At 50.1% G+C, this 17784-nt stretch overlaps 1 protein-coding gene across 4 annotated transcripts; it reads left to right on the plus strand.

Annotated features, from left to right (window-relative positions):
* The first annotated feature begins 9 nt into the window (after window positions 1-9).
* Window positions 10-17477, plus strand: AKAP8 (A-kinase anchoring protein 8). 4 transcript variants are annotated; one of them, XM_014797728.2, is made up of 14 exons: window positions 10-250; window positions 2649-2687; window positions 4154-4186; window positions 4729-5005; window positions 5442-5925; window positions 6430-6559; window positions 6807-6853; window positions 8009-8042; window positions 9962-10049; window positions 12008-12149; window positions 12523-12616; window positions 13076-13206; window positions 14287-14382; window positions 15726-17477. In XM_014797728.2, exons 1-14 carry the CDS (start codon window positions 232-234, stop codon window positions 16227-16229), a joined length of 2118 nt encoding a protein of 705 aa, XP_014653214.1. In that variant the 5' UTR covers window positions 10-231; the 3' UTR covers window positions 16230-17477. The 4 variants fall into 4 exon arrangements, with proteins under 4 accessions (XP_014653214.1, XP_087299807.1, XP_087299806.1 ...); XM_087443681.1 differs by lacking the exon at window positions 4729-5005 and having other exon boundaries at window positions 11-250; XM_087443682.1 differs by lacking the exons at window positions 10-250; window positions 4729-5005 and adding an exon at window positions 724-1158.
* Window positions 17478-17784: the final 307 nt, after the last annotated feature.

Raw genomic sequence — 17784 nt, forward strand, 5'->3', positions numbered from 1 at the left:
CATCGCGGCCCGACCAAAACTCCTAAGCTGCTGTGAACGCTGGTCCCGAGCAACCGGGAGACCCGCCGGGGTGACAGCGGTGGGCCCGCCTTGAAAGCCAGCCAATGGTAGCGCGCGGGAGAAGTGACGTATCCGTTTGGTCTTCCGCTAGTGGACGGCGGGAGGTTGGTTGAGCGCATGCGTCTTGTGGCAGCCTAGGGAAAGGTGCTGCTGGCGGCCCGAGCTGAAGATATGGAGCCGGGCTACGGAGGTTTGTACGGCGGCTCTGCGTGAGGTGGGGAGAGCAGGCGCTACCCGGACGACACTGCCGCCGCTGCGCAGAGAACCGTAGGCCAGGGCCTACGCCCGAGCGCGGCTACTACAGCCTGGCGCGGGGAGAGGCGGCCGGGGCGCGCGCGCTGCTCATTGGACGTCGGCGCCGTCGCTCCCGGCACGCTTGGTGCGGATTGGCCGGCCGGGCCTGAGGGGGCGGGCGGGGTTCGCAGGCGGACGCGGCGGCGGGCCTCGGGGGTCGCCGTGGGACGCCTGGGCCGTTTCGGCTCAGCCCTGGAGGAGCGGGCCGACCCCGTCGACCCCGCCGCTCGCGGGCCCGCCCTCCCCTTTCGGAGACACCACAAAATGGCGGCGCCGGGGGGCGGGGCACCGGCGCGAGCTCCTGGGGCGGCGGCGTCTTCCCCGGCTGTCGGGCCCGTCCGGGTACCTGCGGGGCTGGGCGTGGTCTCCGGGTGGCGCACGTGGCCCGGGGCGCCCGTCTCGGAAGCCGTGCGGGATGGGAGCCCTCACTGCTAGCAGGCGGTGCGGCGCGGCGGGGCCCTGGGCGGTCTCTGCGGGGTCCCGGCTCGCGCCGGCCTCGGACAAAACGCCGAGGGTCAGATGCTGGTATTCTCTGTGCCTTGGGTAGTGACAGATTGGCGGCTCTCGTTTAGGCAGCCCCTTGTGGTGGCCTGGAGGTGCCAGGGGGCTGTGTAAGAAGGAACGCGCCCTTTACCCGCTTGGGCTTCAGGGACTGCGGCAGGACAGACCTCGGGCGACCTGCCCTCTGTCTCTAGAATCAGACCTTCCTGGGAGGCCTTCGCTGGTGCTGGGAACCGAGTTTGCCCACAGAGAACAGTTGGATCTTGCAGGGTGGCCCTGGACCAGGCGCAGGTCCCTATCCAGGTATTTGAAGTTCGAGAAGCAAGCGGTCTGATCTTGGCTGCAGCAGCTAGTGCAGGCGGGGACCTTGAAAGGTGGAGCGTTAGCAGAATCGTGGCAGCAGGAACTGCAGGTCAGAGGCAGCAAAAACAGAGAGGTCTTGAGCTGCATGCTGTGCTGGGGTGTCTGCAGGGCCTTGGAGTAGCTCAGCCTGGCTCTCCCGGTCTTTTCCGCAGTCTGACTAGGTCTCACCCTTCTTTGCCTGCCTTCCCACCAGATGTTTCAGCCTCACGCACAGCTTTAGCTTGGAGAGTTTTTTTTACCCCCAATCTCCTACTTGCTAAAAACCGTTCACGCTCAGTTTAGATGCTGTGGCCTCCTGGAATCTTGTAGCTTTTCTATCTAGAATGATTTCTCAGGACCTGCTGAGCCTTATCATTGCTCCCTGGCGGTGGGAGGCACCTAGACCTGGGTTCAAGTCCTCCTCCTTCCATTCCCCAGCTCCAAGATTCTTGGACACGTGACAGCCTCTTGAGCCTCTGGGTACAACTGGGTAAATAGTACCTGTTTCAAGGGTCATTGTGAGGTTGCGTGAGTAGCACATGCCACTTAGACCAATGCCCCACGGTGAAGCGGTCACTTACTGTTAGAATAGCTACTCTGCCTTTTTGTTGCACAGATGCAGCTGTGTGGTGTGGGAAGGTGTAGCCTGCAGAGGGCAAACTTGAGCAGTATGACTTTGGATCAAGTTCCCTAACCTCTGAGCCTTAGTTCTCTAATCTATGAATGGTATTTGGGGATGATAACTAACGGGTGCTGAGTGCTTGTCATATGTTGGCACACAGTTGGCACTCGGCTAGTTTTCGTAACGGAGGCGAGGATATATTCTTGCTTCGTAAAGGTGAAGTCATTTGACAGGTGTGGATGGCCATCTCTGCCCAGCTCTGCCAGGTTCCAGGGACACAGATGAAGAGGGCCAGACGGATGCTGTCGTGGGGGGTCTGGAGGGACGAGAGTAGCCCCCAGAGAGAAGAGTTCAGTCTGATGGCTTAGAGCCAGGCTGATGCCCTGGGACTTGAAGGCCCAGGGGAGCATTGGAGGGTTCAGATCCCACAGAAGCGAGGCCTGGAGAGGCACAGTTGACTCCAAATTCTGGAGTTTCTTCTCAGTTGGGGGGGAGGGTGCTGTGTCCTAAGGCCAGGCTAGCTGGCGACTTGTCCTGTGTCACCCTCAGTTGTTTGTGGATTGAGGCTTAGGCCAAGGTCCCTCAGCAGGTGAGGAGCAGAGCTGGTCTGGAGCCCAGTCCCCTCTTCTCTTTTTTCTACTTTGACCTCAAGCAGGTGGAGTGTGATCATGTAATCAGCCTGTTGTGGGATGAGGTTGAGGAGGACAGTGCTGTGGTTGTGCTGCCTTCTTGTAAGGCTGGCACTGAAGAGATGCCTTTAGGCTCTTCAGAAGCACCCATATTCTGGTATGAGAAATAGGATCCTAACTCAGAGGTCTTTTGTTCACAGGCTACGGGGCATGGAGTGCTGGACCCGCCAACACCCAGGGTAAGTGGGACCTGCTTTTTGGGGAGACATGGGCTCCCTGACACCCAAGGCACCAGCATGACAGAGCCCTTCCTGATGCTGTGCTGGGGATGGTGGACTGTAGCCTGAAGAGGCTGGCATGGGGGACTAGGGTTAGCCCAGGGGCCGGGAAATCTTTTCTGTAAAGAGCCAGGTAGTAAATCTTTTCCGCTTTGCAGGCCACATGTCTCTGTGGTGCAGGAAGCCCCCACAGACAATTTATAAACAAATGGACATGGCTGTGTGCCAATATTATTTACTTATGGATAGTGAAATTTACACACCATATGATTTTCACGTGTCATAAAATAGTCTTTATTTTAACAATTTATGTTATTTTATTCTAAGTAAATAGCCGACGGCATAATCAAAGACTTTTACAATTAATAGACTTTATTTTTTAGTAGTTTTAGACTTTTAAGATTGAGCAGTCCCATATGCTTACCCCACCGTCACCCTGGCACAGTTTCTCTTACTACTAACATCTTGCATTTGTGGGGTACATTTATCATCAATAAAAAAAATCAGTGTTGATGCATTGTTAACTATAATCCGTGGTTTACATTAATATTCAGTCTGTGTTGTACAGTTTTATGAGTTTTGACAAAACTATAAATGACGCATTTTATGTCAAAGTTCATATGTCATGAAATATTCTTTTGAATTTTTTTTTCTTCCCCATCCATTTAAAAAAGTCAAACCCATTGTTAACCTACGGGCAATACAAAAACAGGCGAGGGGCTAGATTTGGCCTGAGCACCTGTTTGCTGACCCTGCTCTTGAGTCTAGATCCTGACGCCCAGCGTGTTGGAAGGTGATGAGGTTTTCTGCTTTTTGCCAGCATCTCTTCAGGGGCTGGGACAAGGGTGCCTTTGTTTACTGAGCCTGGGACTTGCCTCTAGCACCGTTGGGGATGGGGTCACTTTTCACCCGTTACTGAGTGTCCTGGGAGGAGGCCTTCTGTGTCACGTGTTACTGGCACACATCATGTTCCCTTGCTTGGTTGAGTTAGGGACATGATTTTCCACTGCTGGATGTACTCTCCATGTTATTGGCGGTGCCTGAGCTCTGGGTCCTGGTGAGAACTGGCACTTGAGAAGGGCTCTGCCAGGGGACCTGATGTGGCTGGTGGCCCACACTAGACAGGCTCCCTGGGAAGGCTGCAGTGTCCTTTCCGTTGCCCTGATGGGAGAGATCTGTCTTGCCTAGGAGAGAAGACCTGAGTGTGCTTAGCTGAATGCCCTGTAGGAAAAGAGTTTTACAGCTCAGGGGCCCCAGCCTTTCCTGGCCTTAATGAGCATTGCCACAGCTACCCGCAGCCCTGGCCCCGTGGGTAGTGGAGTGAGGTGACAACTGTCCTTCAACATCTAGGCAGGGTTTGGGAGCATGGGGTCTCAGCTGCCTTCATTCTGCAAACAAAGCTCTTGTGTGTTTTTGTTTCCTCTGAGGTGCATATGGAACTGGTGTGGCCAGCTGGCAAGGTAGGCCCTTCTGAGGGTTCATGGGTGGGCAAGTGGGCCTCTGACCAGCCACCCAGGCGAGCTGGGATGCAGGGATTCCGCCATCTCGCATCTTAGCTGTGCTCACAGCTCTCCTGAAGGATCGGCAGGTTGGGCCTGAGGTGTTGAGGAAGGCCAGAACCCAGGCCAGCCTCAAGGAGAGCTTGCTGGGGGTGAGGTGGGGTGGGGTTGTGGTTGTGTTCTGGGAGCATCAGCTCTTTGGTGTGTCTGTTAGCAGCCCCAGCTCTCATTCCTGGGTTCCAGGCTACCTCTGGCTTTGGATGGGGAGTAAGTCTTAGGATCTGGTACAGAAAACACACCACTTAGAGCTGTGGCTGTGCCCCTGCCCTCTTCCTCCTGCCTTTTGTTAGGTGATATGTGCAGTGTGGGGTGATGCCAGTGGCACTTGGTCTCATAACCCTCTTCCTTCTCTGTGGGCAGTGGATGCTTCTCCCCAGATGTGTCCAGCATGGACTGGCCTTGTGGCTGCTGAAGGCCAGCTTGGCTCTTTCTTCCTCTGGCAGGTTATGAAAACTACAATTTTTATGGTGCCCAGAACAGCAGCGTCACCACAGGAGCGACCTACAGCTATGGCCCAACCTCGTGGGAGGCCACCAAGGCCAGCGATGGCTTGGCTGCTGGGGGCCCTGCCGTACACATGGCTTCTTATGGCCCTGAGCCATGCACCGACAATTCCGACTCCCTCATTGCCAAGATCAACCAGCGTCTGGACATGATGTCCAAGGAAGGAGGCAGGGGCGGGAGCAGCGGCACTGGGGAGGGCATGCAGGACCGGGAGAGGTGATTATGGACCTGAGCCCTTCTCCAGGGATCCTGCACACCTGGCTCTGTACAGACGGGAGTGGGCACCTGCTCCTCCAGGGAGGCCTCTTCCCTGGCTCCCTCCTGAGCGTGGAGTGAATGAGTTGGGCCAACATTGGGGCAGAGACATTGTAATAGGACTTGCTGGTTTCCTGAGTGCTGGGGCTTAGGGCATGGCTGTCAGCTAAGCTATGCCAGACTCCTTATTTCTGCATCAGGCGCCTAGCAGACCCTCCGTGTGGCCAAGGGTTCCACGTCCCTCATTCAATAATGTTCTTCTAAAGGGGCTGTTGGTCTGTTTTGCATTCAGGAGGGACCGTGGTGGTTTGGTTTGCTCTTCTGAAGGTAGGGAAGTCAGCGTGGCAGAGGCCTTGAGGTGCTCAGAGTGTAATGACGGATTGTGCTTTCTTTGCAGCTCCTTCCGCTTCCAGTCGTTTGAGTCCTATGACTCCAGGCCTTGCCTGCCCGAGCACAACCCTTACCGCCCCAGCTACAGCTATGACTATGACTTTGACCTGGGGCCTGACCGCAATGGTGGCTTTGGTGGTCAGTACAGTGACTGCCGGGACCCAGCGCGTGAGCGGGGATCCCTTGATGGCTTCATACGGGGTCGGGGCCAGGGCCGCTTCCAGGATCGGAGCAACCCCAGCACCTTCATGCGCAGCGACCCCTTCATGCCGCCTGCGGCCTCCTCTGAGCCCCTGTCTGCTCCCTGGACAGAGCTGAACTACATGGGTGGTAGGGGCCTGGGGGGCCCCTCCCCCAGTAGGCCACCGCCTTCCCTCTTCTCTCAGTCCATGGCCCCCGACTTTGGGGTGATGGGCATGCAGGGAGCGGGCGGTTATGACAACTCTTTGCCCTATGGATGTGGCCGGTCCCAGACCTGGATGAGGGATCGGGTAAGCCCTTGCAAAGTACTAACCTGTTTTCTTTGCTTTTCTTTTTAAACAGCTTTATTGAGGTGAAATTTATATACTGTAAGATTCACTGAGTTTTAAGTGTATAATTCAACTTAGTAAAAATGTACAAAATTGTGTGATTTTTCACCACTGTCTAGTTTTAGAATATTTCTGTCAACCCAGAAAGAAATCTCTACCATGAGCAGTCACTTCCCATCCCCCTCCCCCAGCCCCTGGCAACCACTAATCTACTTTCTGTCTTTATGGATTTGCCTGTCCTGGATGGACGTTTCATATGGATGACGTCATACAATACGTGTGACGAATTTTGTGTCTGGCTCTTCACTCAGCATACGGTTTTTGTGGGGGAGGTTTCAACTATGTTGTCATTCTTGGTTTTCTTGAAAAACCTTTTCTGATCTTACAACCTCTCCATTCTTCATTTCTCTGGGGTATCTTAATGGTCTGGGTGACCGGTACATTGAGATATGCTTGTGTCTGTAGCCCAGGAGGAGAGGGTTTGACCGCTTTGGCCCAGATGGCATGGGCAGGAAACGGAAGCAGTTGCAGATCTATGACGAGCCAGATGCTAAACAGGCCCGGGCTGACAGCGAAGGAGATGTTTCCGAAAACGGTATGCCTTAGGGGCCAGTAGGCTTAGGTGTGTGTAAAATGAGTCACTTGCATGCTTGGTGCTCTGCCTGCCCATCTGTACAGTAGACATGCAGGAACTCGAGGGTAGTATGTGTTGCCCAAGCACCCATAGCCCCCATTGTAGTTGGGACAAGTGCTGTCACTCTGGACAGTGAGCTTGGGAGGGTGAAAACAGGAAGTAGGCCAGCTGCCGAGTGGCTGACTCCCTATTCCTTTGTGTCTGGTAGATGATGGAGCTGGTGACTTTCGGTCAGGAGACGAAGAATTCAGGGGTGTAAGTCCATTTTTACTGGTTAACCTCCTTTGTCTGTATTGTGGGATTTCTTCCTTTTTAGCATCTTTCTCACAGAGGTGGTAAGAGCTGGTGTAGTATACTTGACTTTTCCTCGTGAGAGGATTTAGTAGCCTGACTTGCAGCTAGGTTTCTAAGAGTTGTCCCCTTGTGACAGTCCTTCCCTTCCTGAAAACATCCCCAGCCCTCCCTATGTCCTTGTGTGGCACACATGGTAAGTACAGTAATGTGTGGGCTGAGGCTCTCAGACATGCACTGGAGACTTGTTTGCTGCCAGCTCCATGCTAGTGCTAAGCTACATCCCTGTCATTCAGTCCTTACAACTAGTCACAGGAGACAGGCATTCAAGGCCGCTCCTAGCCAGGACCATGCACGAGCACCTGGGGAGTGAGCCTTTGCCACCCCTACAGATTCTGATCCAAGTCTGTGGTAGGGCCTGGAAATTTGGATATGTGAAGGCTTCATCCAGGTGCTTCTTGATGGTCAGATGGGTTTGGGGAAGGGAGGAGGGGGCAAGATAGAGTGAATTTTCAGCTTTTCGGAGAGTCTTGCTCACTCCCTGTCTGCCTTGCTTACTTAAATCTTGAGTCCGGGAATCTCTGTATCTGCTGATTGCTAATTTAGTCTTTCATTCGATGCCTAAGGAATGGGCTCTGTTTTGATTTTCAGTTAGAGAAATCGTTTTTATCTACACCTGATTGGTTACAACCTTGGGTAAATATAAACAAATGGCTGGGAGACTTGATAAAGCCTATTTTCAGTAAAGAACATTGGAATTAGCATCCTACAAATTGGGGTTTCTTGACATTCTGTTGATGGATGGGCTCCTGACGTTCCCACATACAGTACTATGCAGGTGTACGTTTGCCAGAGGCCATTCTTTAGCTTTAGAAAGAACTGAAAGAGGGTTAGTGGCTTTAATAAAAAAGCAAGGTAGTCTTCACAGAATCTCAGAAGGCAACGAGGAGTCATGACAGCATATGCTCAGGCTCCATCCCACAGCCCTGAGACTTGTCCTGACACGCTGGGGCTGTGTTCTTGGTGGCACAGTGACCGCCAGGTGGTGGTAGGGAGCTGGGCTGGTTGTGTTCTAGAAACTCCACCTCACAGCCTGACTTTGCATGTGCCCTTTTTCAGGAGGACGAATTCTGCGACTCTGGGAGACAGAGAGGTAGGCATCGCCCTGTACTTTCCAGTGTCTGCCTGGCTCCCAGCTGGGCTGGGCTTCTGAGCAAGCTTGGGGCATGGATGTGGGGGGGTTGGTGGCTCAGGACAGAAGAGGGGCTGTGGCTGCCGGGTGGGCCTTGGCCATACGGCTCACCCCGAGGCTTTGTTCCAGTGTGGGGAGCAGCACTTGCTAGAATCGGGTCTGTTTGCCTCACTCAATGTAGGCTTCACAGAAAGGGGGGAACTCACCTCTGGGTGTCTGCAACAGCCTGCACTGGTAGGGAAGGGAGAGTCAGAACACAAGAGAGAAAACAAAAGGCACCCTCCAGCCTGTCTTCTCTGTTCCCCCTTGGCCAGTGCGGGTCCCTGTACTGTTTTCTTCTGGGCTTCATTCTGTCCGCAGTTCCCTTGGTTGCCAGCCCAGGGCCAGGCTCTCAGCCTGTGTGTGTGGTGGGGATACTGGCAACTGCAGTGTATATCACTGCGTGGGACAGAGTTCAGACGCCTGCCGGGGTTGGGAGCTCGGGGTGGGGGAGGCCTGTCAGGTATACCCAGCCCAGATCCTCCAGAGGCTATCATTGCTCAGCAGGTCTCATCAGTCCCAGTGCAGAGACCTGAGAATCCAAAGTAAGTGGCAAGAGCAGAGCAAAGTTAAACCCCTCGGGGGGGGCATGGAGAAGCAGCCTGAGTCGGGGTGGCCTTGAGCTTACCCAGAAGCCACTTGTTTCTTTTCCTCTTCCCATGGGTCTGTTCGTAGCTGGTTTCCCCCACAATCACAGGCTGGCTCCGCTCCCATAAATTCTCAAGACCCCTGGCCCCCTGCTCCTTCTCTCAGGTGTTCAAGCTTAGCCAACTCTCTGAGGTCCTCCCACCCTATTTATTGAAGCAGTTCTGTCTATAGCATGGGACCACAGAGCATTTAGCAGCTCTTGCCGCGAGGTAAATGCTAAAGCAAAGGTGACATGTTTATTGCGCACAGGTCCTGCTACCTACCCGGGATGACTTTGCTATTAAACAGCAGTAATAGTTTCAGGCAGTGACCTCTTGCCAAAAATCCCACACGCCCTTTTGAGAGGCTTCTGAGCAGCGCACGCCGGTCGCCATCTTCGTGGGACAGTCTCGTGACTGGCATCAGGGGTAGGGGTTACAGTTCAGATGCTTATCCAACCTGTTTTCAGTTTCTGGCCCTGGCCCTGAGCCACCGTGACATGACCTGGCCTGGCCTGATGCTGGGACCCTGGGCTGCATGGCTCTCAGAGGAGCTCCTGCACTGGCCCCAGGGAACAGATGGAGGACCAATTGGTCTCTTCCCACTTTTGTTTGTAGGATTGCTTCCCACGTAGCCCTGGGAAAGCCCTAGATTGACAGTTTTTGTGAGTGGAAGATAGAGTTTGGGCCAGCAAGGACCGTTAGACCTGCTGAGGCCCTAGTTCAGAGGAGGCCGATGGGACAGTCGTCATGGTCCACCCAGAGGTGGGATGGAGGGTGGTAGAGTGGCTTGCTTTATATTCTGAGGCCTTCTAGCTGCTGCCTCCTTATCTGGGAAGAAGTGCTTTTCTCTCTCCTTAAGAGACATTGGGAGAATGCCCAATGGTAGGCCACTGGATTGGAAAAGTAGGACAGGGAAGGACAGAGAGAGCAGGTGGCCCGCAGTGTGAGTGGGATGGGCAGGCCGTGTCCCTGACCCATCCCAGCCTTATCAGGCCACAAGGGGAGTGAGGTGACTCCCCTGGGAACTCCCAAGGGTTTCCATCAAAGGCCCATCCCTGTTGGGAGCCTTTGAGAGCCCCTTGGTGCCTCGGTGTCCTGACCCCTGTGTGAAGGTGGTGGCAGGGCACGGGGTGTGGTGGTTGAGCCACAGCCCCCATCAAGGCCCTGGTGCTCAGCTCCTCAGAATGTCTCGAAGGGCCTTCTCTGTTGCAGGAGAGAAGGACGATGAGGATGATGAAGTGAAAAAGAGAAGAGAAAAGCAAAGGAGGAGAGACAGGATGCGAGACAGAGCAGCTGACAGGTGAGGCGGGAGATTGGCTGGACCTGGGCACTGTCAAGGCTCTTGAGCTCATCCATCTTCACTCCATGATGCAAGGAGAGCTTGGTTTGATGTGACTCCAGGTGTCTGTCAGGAAATCCTAGTCAGGTTGGTGGGAGACAAAACTTGGGAAACATACATGGAAGCAAGTCCTTGCCGGGGGGATCTCTGAGGCCTTCCCATGCCCTCCTGCAGGCCTTTGGGAAGTTCCCTTGTCCCCTGGCTCATGTCTGTCATCCCAGACAAATGAACATCATTCAGAGCTGCAAAGAAGGTGCTTCAGGTGCCTTGTCCAAATCCAGACCACCTCTGGAGTTCAGCATAGCAATTACATACATATAGATGTTACCGTCAAGATTTTGTCTCTAAATAGGAAAACGCGGGAGTGTGAAGCCCAAAAGGTGTTGCTGTGACCACACCACACGCCTCTCTCCTTGTTCACTGATTGTCTGCTGACTAGAAACGTAAACCACCGGTGGCCATGTCAGCACTTGGTTGCCAAGGCCTTGACCACATATGGCTGCTTCTCTACCACAGGTTCTCTTTATGACTTGAGGAGACTCCTTGCCCTTAAAGCTCAAATAGGGTAGTGGTTTTCCTGTGCAAAGAAATGCTTAGCAAAAGAGCTGACAGTAAAGGCTGGAAAGCCAGGAACCGAAAAGTGGGAGCTTTTAAGTGTTACAGAAATTAGTGGGAACCCTTGTTTTTAAAGAGGTAAATAAAGCATGCCTAGATTAGATCTATTTTCTTGCCACGTGGGAACTGAGATGACATATTTTTAAAGGAATCTTTAGACTCCACCCTTGTAACTGAGGATCCTCAAAGAGACTTGGAAAAATTGTCACAGAGGAGGTAAAAATGCAGCAGGGAAGCGTGAACTCGGTGTTTCTTTGGTAGCTTCCTGACAGTCCTGTACATGGGGCCTGGGACATTTTCCTCTTCACCCCTCTGTCAGGGGTGTCTGCAAAAGTGTCTTGTGGTGCTTGTCCAGAGGTCAGAAGCCAGGCATTGGCAGAACTGTGAGTTGGCAGAGGAGGAATCCTGAGTGCCACAGAGCCTGTGCCCTTACCCCAGAAGGGCCTGAGACCCTGGCAGAGCCGAGGAAAGCAGTGCCCCACTCTAGGGGCGTGTGGGTCTGCAGGCCACTCTTCCATTGTTGTATAGTTTGACTGTATTTGGTGAGATTTTGAAAGCACATGACAAAGAAACCTCAATAGATTTTGACATGACGTGCCTTTACGTTGAGTCCCATGGGAGAATTGATCTTAGGCTATATGAGTTTTGAATTGTTCGAGGTCTTCAGGAATTCCTCCATCACATAAATTGGGGTTGCCTTGTATCACCCCATGGCTGCAGAAAGAAATACATCTAAGAAGCTATGGAGCTAGGTGCTGGGCCTCCAGGGCAGTGGGCTGGAGGCCTTAGGGAGTCCACAGTTTTGAAAAGTCTCCACTTTAGGGTGTTCTCTTGTGGGCTTTTGGGCTGGAAACACTGGTATGGTAGTAAAATTGCCATATGAATCATCTGCCAGAAATACTTGTATTCCATTGTTAATATGGGGAAATTTAGGGCCGGCCCCGTGGCTTAGCGGTTAAGTGCGCGCGCTCTGATGCTGGCGGCCCGGGTTCAGATCCCGGGAGCGCCCCGAGGCAACACTTCTCCGTCCAACGCGAGGCCGAGTCCCACGTACAGCAACTGGAAGGATGTGAACCTATGACGTACAACTATCTACTGGGGCTTTGGGGGGAAAAAACTGAATAAATAAAATCTTTAAAAAAAAAAAAAAATATGGGGAAATTTGGAGTAACTGCTACTCTGGTGCCCCATGAGAGGTCAGAAGTCTTGGTTCAGAAATTGCTTTCTCATTTCCATTTCAGTTCTAACCAGAGATGAACTGGTTATCCCTATATCATTGCTCTTCTTTTGTCTTCTTTCTCCAGGATTCAGTTTGCCTGTTCCATTTGCAAGTTTCGTAGCTTTGAAGACGAAGAAATCCAGAACCATCTGCAAAGCAAATTTCACAAAGAGACACTACGGTTTATAAGTACCAAACTGCCTGACAAGACAGTGGAGTTCCTCCAGGTAAGGCACACTTGGCCTCCATCATGGTGTTTCCCGATGATCCTATAGGTGGCAGATCCCTCACAGAGAAGGGAAGGGGAAGGGAAGTAAGAGGCCTACACTTGGTCAAGGTTTCAATTTCCAGAATAACAGTTGTAGAAGTCCCCAAGTCAGAGGAACAACTGAGAACTCCAGCCATCATAGTTCCCACTAGTTCTGTCTACAGAGCTGCTCTGATAGCCATCTTCCCATCCTCAGGGCAGCTGAGACAAGGCCATCATCCACTAGGGGCTTGGGCAGCCACCCTTAGTGACCTGCCTCTGGTGCAGCTGAGAAATAACCACACGTGCCATCATTTCCTGGTTTCATTCAGTGCCATTCCCAACCCCTCTAGGAATACATTGTAAACAGGAATAAGAAAATTGAGAAGCGGCGTCAGGAATTGATGGAGAAGGAAAGCACAAAACCAAAGCCAGATCCTTTCAAAGGTGAGTTGTGATCCCAGGGTGTGTGAGGTTCCATATGGTACTAAGGCAGGTGACGCGGTGCAAAGCCAGCACAGGGCTGATAAAAACGTAACCTGAAGACTCGTGGGAGGGGCACTTAGCAGTGGAAGGAAACCCTCAAGTGTTGCTTAATGTGGATCCCAGCTCTACGGGTGACTTACCGGAGTGATGTTAAGCACTCTGAAGTTGTTTCTCCTTGGTGTGAAGAGAAAGGACTAGAAAGGATGACAAAAGTCGAAGTTTAAAATTCCCAGGTGTAGAGGCTGGCTGTTCTGACCTCACCCTCCTGCTGGAGGGCAGGCGACTGCCTGTCTCAGATTCTGTCTTAATTAAATCCTTGGAGAGGGCTACAGGGAGAAAATGTGGGCCATGTTGAGAGTGGGAGGAAAGCATCGCTTGCATGCTGTCCCAAACTCCACAAGACTTGTGTTTCATCAACAGGGATTGGCCAGGAGCACTTCTTCAAGAAGATCGAGGCTGCTCACTGCCTGGCTTGTGACATGCTAATCCCTGCGCAGCACCAGCTCCTCCAGCGGCACCTGCACTCTGTCGACCACAATCACAACCGCCGAGTGAGTCCACTCCTGGTGCAGGGCTGCTAGCGGGTTCAGAACCTTCTGTGTCTTATGGGGAATGCTAACATCTTTAGGGGCTCTTTTGCCATATTCCATCAAGTCTGTCACTTCACCAGTTGATTGTTAAGATGCATCCCAGTTTCTATTAAAACATGTTGCTTAGAATTGATTAAATGCAGTAGTTGAAATTCTCCTAGCTTGAGAATGTTCCTTGTAAACCACATAAGTAAATGCCCCAGTTGCTGACAAACTGTGGATTTCCTGTAAGCTGAGGTTGAGGGCCCTTCACAGCAGAGTGGCCTAGGGGACCTGGGGATAAGGACCAGTTTGGTCCTTACTAGCTGATGGGGCGTGAGGCTAAAAATTTAGCTCTAGGTCAGCAAGTTTTTCTGTAAAGGGTCAAAATGTAAATATTTTAGGCTTTGCAGGCCAGAAAGTAAAGGAATGGATGTGGCCGCATTTGGCCTGCAGGCTTTAGTTTGCTGAGCCCTGGTTTAGCATCTCTCCTTAGTTTACCCATCTATGAAATGGAGCTATGAAGACCTGCCTACCCATCTCCCAGTATTATTAAAGCTCAGCCAAAAAGCACTGTATAAACAAGAGATTAGTGTATGCATGTGTCAAGTTCTAAAACAGTCAAATCGTCGGAGTATTGGTACTTTTGCTGTTGAATTTACTTACTATAAAGTCAATATAACTGAAAAAACTGGGAAAAAAAAAAAAAGCTTGCCCTTTTCCCCTACCTAGTCCACAAAGCTTCTGATCTATAAATGCTCTTGTTTCATCCTAGCTTATGCACATGGTACCTGGACATGAGTGGTGTGTCTCTGCTTTTCTTTTCAGTTTATCAGACTTTTCTACACTGTTTCACAGTTTCAGTCTCAGTTCTGATGTCTCTCTAGTACCTTCTTCCTCACACTCTCAGAGTCTGGCATTTTGGGATTTTCCATAGTGAAGAAAGATATTAGTTGTGTCTGCATATGGCTGATCTCAGGGCAACTTGATGTAGCCTGGCTGTGTTCTCTTGCTCCTCGATGCGGGCCATTTTTAAAAGCCCACATTTGGTTCCTTTTGCAGTTGGCTGCTGAACAGTTCAAGAAAACAAGTCTCCATGTGGCTAAGAGTGTTTTGAACAACAGACATATAGTGAAGATGCTGGAAAAATACCTCAAGGTTTGTGCTTAGGAGTCCAATGGATGGGAAAAGCTTTTGAGAAGGAGGATGAACTATATAAGTATGAAATTGTATCCAGAGTGCAGATTTAGCCTTTCTGAGTCTTTTGAAGAATTGAGGGACGTTGGAATGTATCAGGTTTAGGAATTCCATAACTGTGGATTGTCTGAGACTCGGTGATTGCCTGGGAACTCTGGGATGTGGTCCTGCTTGATTAATCTGTGCAGTGGTGTTGACTCTCTCTCACCATGAGAAACCTTTATTATCTATCCGTGAAATACTGAGCAAATGATGGTAAGGTGCTTTAAAAAAAAAAACCCAAGGTAGATGATAATTGTCCAGGAAAGAAACTAAAACGAGATTTTGCTGGCAGAGCCAACAATGAAGTGGATGATGGAGGCTGGTGGGGAAGAGCAAGAGGTGCCGCAACCACTGAGCCGTAGTGATGGGAGCAGGGTAATAAAAAGTCCCAAAAAGGGTCTGGTTGGAAGAGCCCCTGGTTCCTCCTTGGGAGATCTATTGTGCTAAATGCTCAGTCCCATGACTTCAGTCTTTGGGGCTGGTAGTCAGGCTCCAGCGTAGGCTGACAGGACCTGTTTGCTCTCCTCACAGTTATTAAGTGCTTTGGTATCTGACAATTCATTGCATCCATTGAAGGCACAGAATTTAAATAGCCAATGTAAGACCTATGACAGATGAATATTTTACCTTTGTGGCTTAAACAAATCTAAAGTCTCTGCAGTCAGATGTAGACTCAGGCTTCTAAGTACCATATTTTAAAACACATTTCCTAATTTGGTAGTGATAATGTTTAGTTTACCTAAACTAGAAACAGTTTAAGCATATGGTTGTGAGAAGTTGGGCTTCTGGGAGAGTCAGACTTGAGTTTGAAACCTGACCAATCGATGTTTAATACCTTTGTGACCTCCAGCAAGTTACTGATCTTTGAGTCTCATTTCTTAATCTGTAAGATGGGGATAACCCTTGTGCCACGGCTATGAGCTTAAATGAAACTAACATTTAAAATAGTCTTAACTTCCTGTTAGGCTTTTTTTTTTTTCAACTGGGTTAAGAAATCCTAGGCCTTTTGACCTTTTCCTCACAGTTATGTGTTTGAATAAAAAGTGCAAAATAGTTGTGGTCAAGCTTTTCTGAGATGTCTTTTCTGAATCAGGCTCTGAGAGCCTGTAGGATTAACTTACCTGATGTAGTTTAAATAAGTGTTCTCTTGTTGATACTGCCCATCATAAAAACACAAATTCCCAGCAGCCTGGGCCTTCTTCCATCTCTCATTTGGACAGTTCTTTAGACTGCACTGACTTGTGTTTCCTCTTCTTGGCCAGGGTGAAGACCCTTTCACCAATGAAGCCGTTGATCCAGAAATTGAAGGAGATGACAATTTAGGAAGTGAGGATAAGGAAGAGACACCTGAGGAGGTGGCTGCAGAAGTCTTAGCCCAGGTGATTACAGCAGCAGTGAGAGCAGTAGATGGGGAAGGAGCACCTGCCCCAGAGAACAGTGAAATGCTGGCTGAAGGGGAAGGCCCCATGGACATGGCAGAGGCCACTGGTGGTCCCCACCCTGAACAGCTGCTGGAAGTGGAGACATCCTGTGGAATGACGTCTGAGAAGGGCAATGCTGAAGCAGAAGCTGGAGGTGAAGCTGCCCAGGCTGGAAGCGAAGCTGCCAAGGCCGGAGTTGAAGTTGCTGAGGCCGGAGGAGAAGTGGAGACCCTGACAGCAGAGGCAGAAAGCACTGTAACAGTCACTACTCCTGCCCCAGCTGCCTCGGAAGCTGAAGTGGAACAAACTGATGCAGAGTCCGAAGGTGTTATTCCCACAGAATGATCCTCCTTTCCTTGTTTCAAGGGATGTGTTATATAATGCATTGCTCTTTCTTTGGTTTGTAAGCAGTACTAGGGTGTGTGTTACTGGAATATGCTGAAAACTTATTTTGGTTAAGAGACCCAGCCATTTCCTTCAGAAAAGTGTACCTCACGAGCTTGTAGAGAGTTGTGTGGCTTTCTGCCTTGGTTTGAAGGCTGCAGAAGTTGTACATTCCCCCAAGCAACTGTGACATCTCTCTTTACACTGCAGTTGGAATAATTAAAGTTGGGTAATTCGATTTTGATGATATTTTGCTAGTTAAATACAGCCACTGGTTGAATGCCCTTTTTTTTTAATTATTATTATTTTGTCTGGGAGCAGCTCAATACTAAGATATATCTTGCTTTATAAAGGATTTTTTTTTTTTTTAATATTTCAAGAATTTGCTTTGGCTTTCATTTTTGGCCTTTGCTTTTGTAGTGGACCATATATATAGTATGTGATCCTCACAAGATGTAGCAGAATCTTGTTAACGTGATGTTGGTTCTGTCACCTCAATGAAGTCTCTCAAAGGCCTGAGGAAGTTGACACACCTGCACCATTGGACGCACACCTACTTGCCCCTCAATAATGAGGACACTTTGCCTAGGGTATTGTTTCCCAATCTTTAGTCCTTGGTGAATCACCTTTACAATTTTTTACCTCATTTGTGTTCCACCTCTGCATTACTTCAGGGTTTTTTTCTTTAAATTGAGTTACTTCTACTTAAAATATTTAAAAAGAAAACTTGATGTCACTCTCATGAATGGAAAACCAATATAAATTGCCATAGATAGATGCTATCTAAAAAATGAGTATAATGAAATAAAATAGACATTTCATTTTAGATAAATAGCATTCTTTTGAAGGTTTCTGTGTCTGTGAGAAAGGAAGGCTAGCGTGTTAAGGGGTAGCAAGCAACAGCTCTTTGTTCATGTAATCAAAAGAATTGGAAGATAGCTCCCTTTTGCAATGATATTGCTGGGTCTGTTTCCCTGTAAACCTTCAAACTGTGTGTCACATTTAAGGAAGTATTGGCCAGTGGGAAATTATTAGACAAGAGGTAGTAAAATATTTGATGAACATCTGTGTACCAGGTGCTAATTTACAATAAAAATAAGATATGAGTGCTGCTCTCAAGGAGCCTTATTGGAGATGTGAGATGAATATTTATGAAAATCAATATTAGATTAGAACTAAAAACAAATAAACTGCTCAATAAGCAAGAAAGTGGTGCCTCCGGATCATCATTTCTGCTTGTCATTCTTTAGTGCTGCATAACATGGCTTAATCACAGTTGAGTGTGCCCTTTGACACTTGTTCTCTTAAGGCAAAAATGTTGGTGGCAGGCCAGCCCCAGTGGCCAAGTTCGGTGCACTCTGCTTTGGTGGCCCATGTTAAGTTCCCGGGCATGGACCTACGCTACTCGTCTATCAGTGGCCATGCTGTGATGGTGGCTCACATACAAAACGGGAAGATTGGCAACAGGTATTAGCTCAGGGTGAATCTTCCTCAGCAAAAAATAAATAAAACATCG

Source organism: Ceratotherium simum, chromosome 18 (assembly GCF_057802395.1).
Source record: "Ceratotherium simum simum isolate JZ-2026a chromosome 18, ASM5780239v1, whole genome shotgun sequence".
NCBI classification, from domain to species: Eukaryota; Metazoa; Chordata; class Mammalia; order Perissodactyla; family Rhinocerotidae; genus Ceratotherium; species Ceratotherium simum.

Excerpts from the sequence above, each read along its gene's own strand:
- AKAP8 (XM_014797728.2), top strand. Across the intron at positions 5,006-5,441 it reads GGCATGCAGGACCGGGAGAG|CTCCTTCCGCTTCCAGTCGT; the intron begins GTGATTATGGAC and ends CTTTCTTTGCAG. Across the intron at positions 5,926-6,429 it reads AGACCTGGATGAGGGATCGG|CCCAGGAGGAGAGGGTTTGA; the intron begins GTAAGCCCTTGC and ends TTGTGTCTGTAG.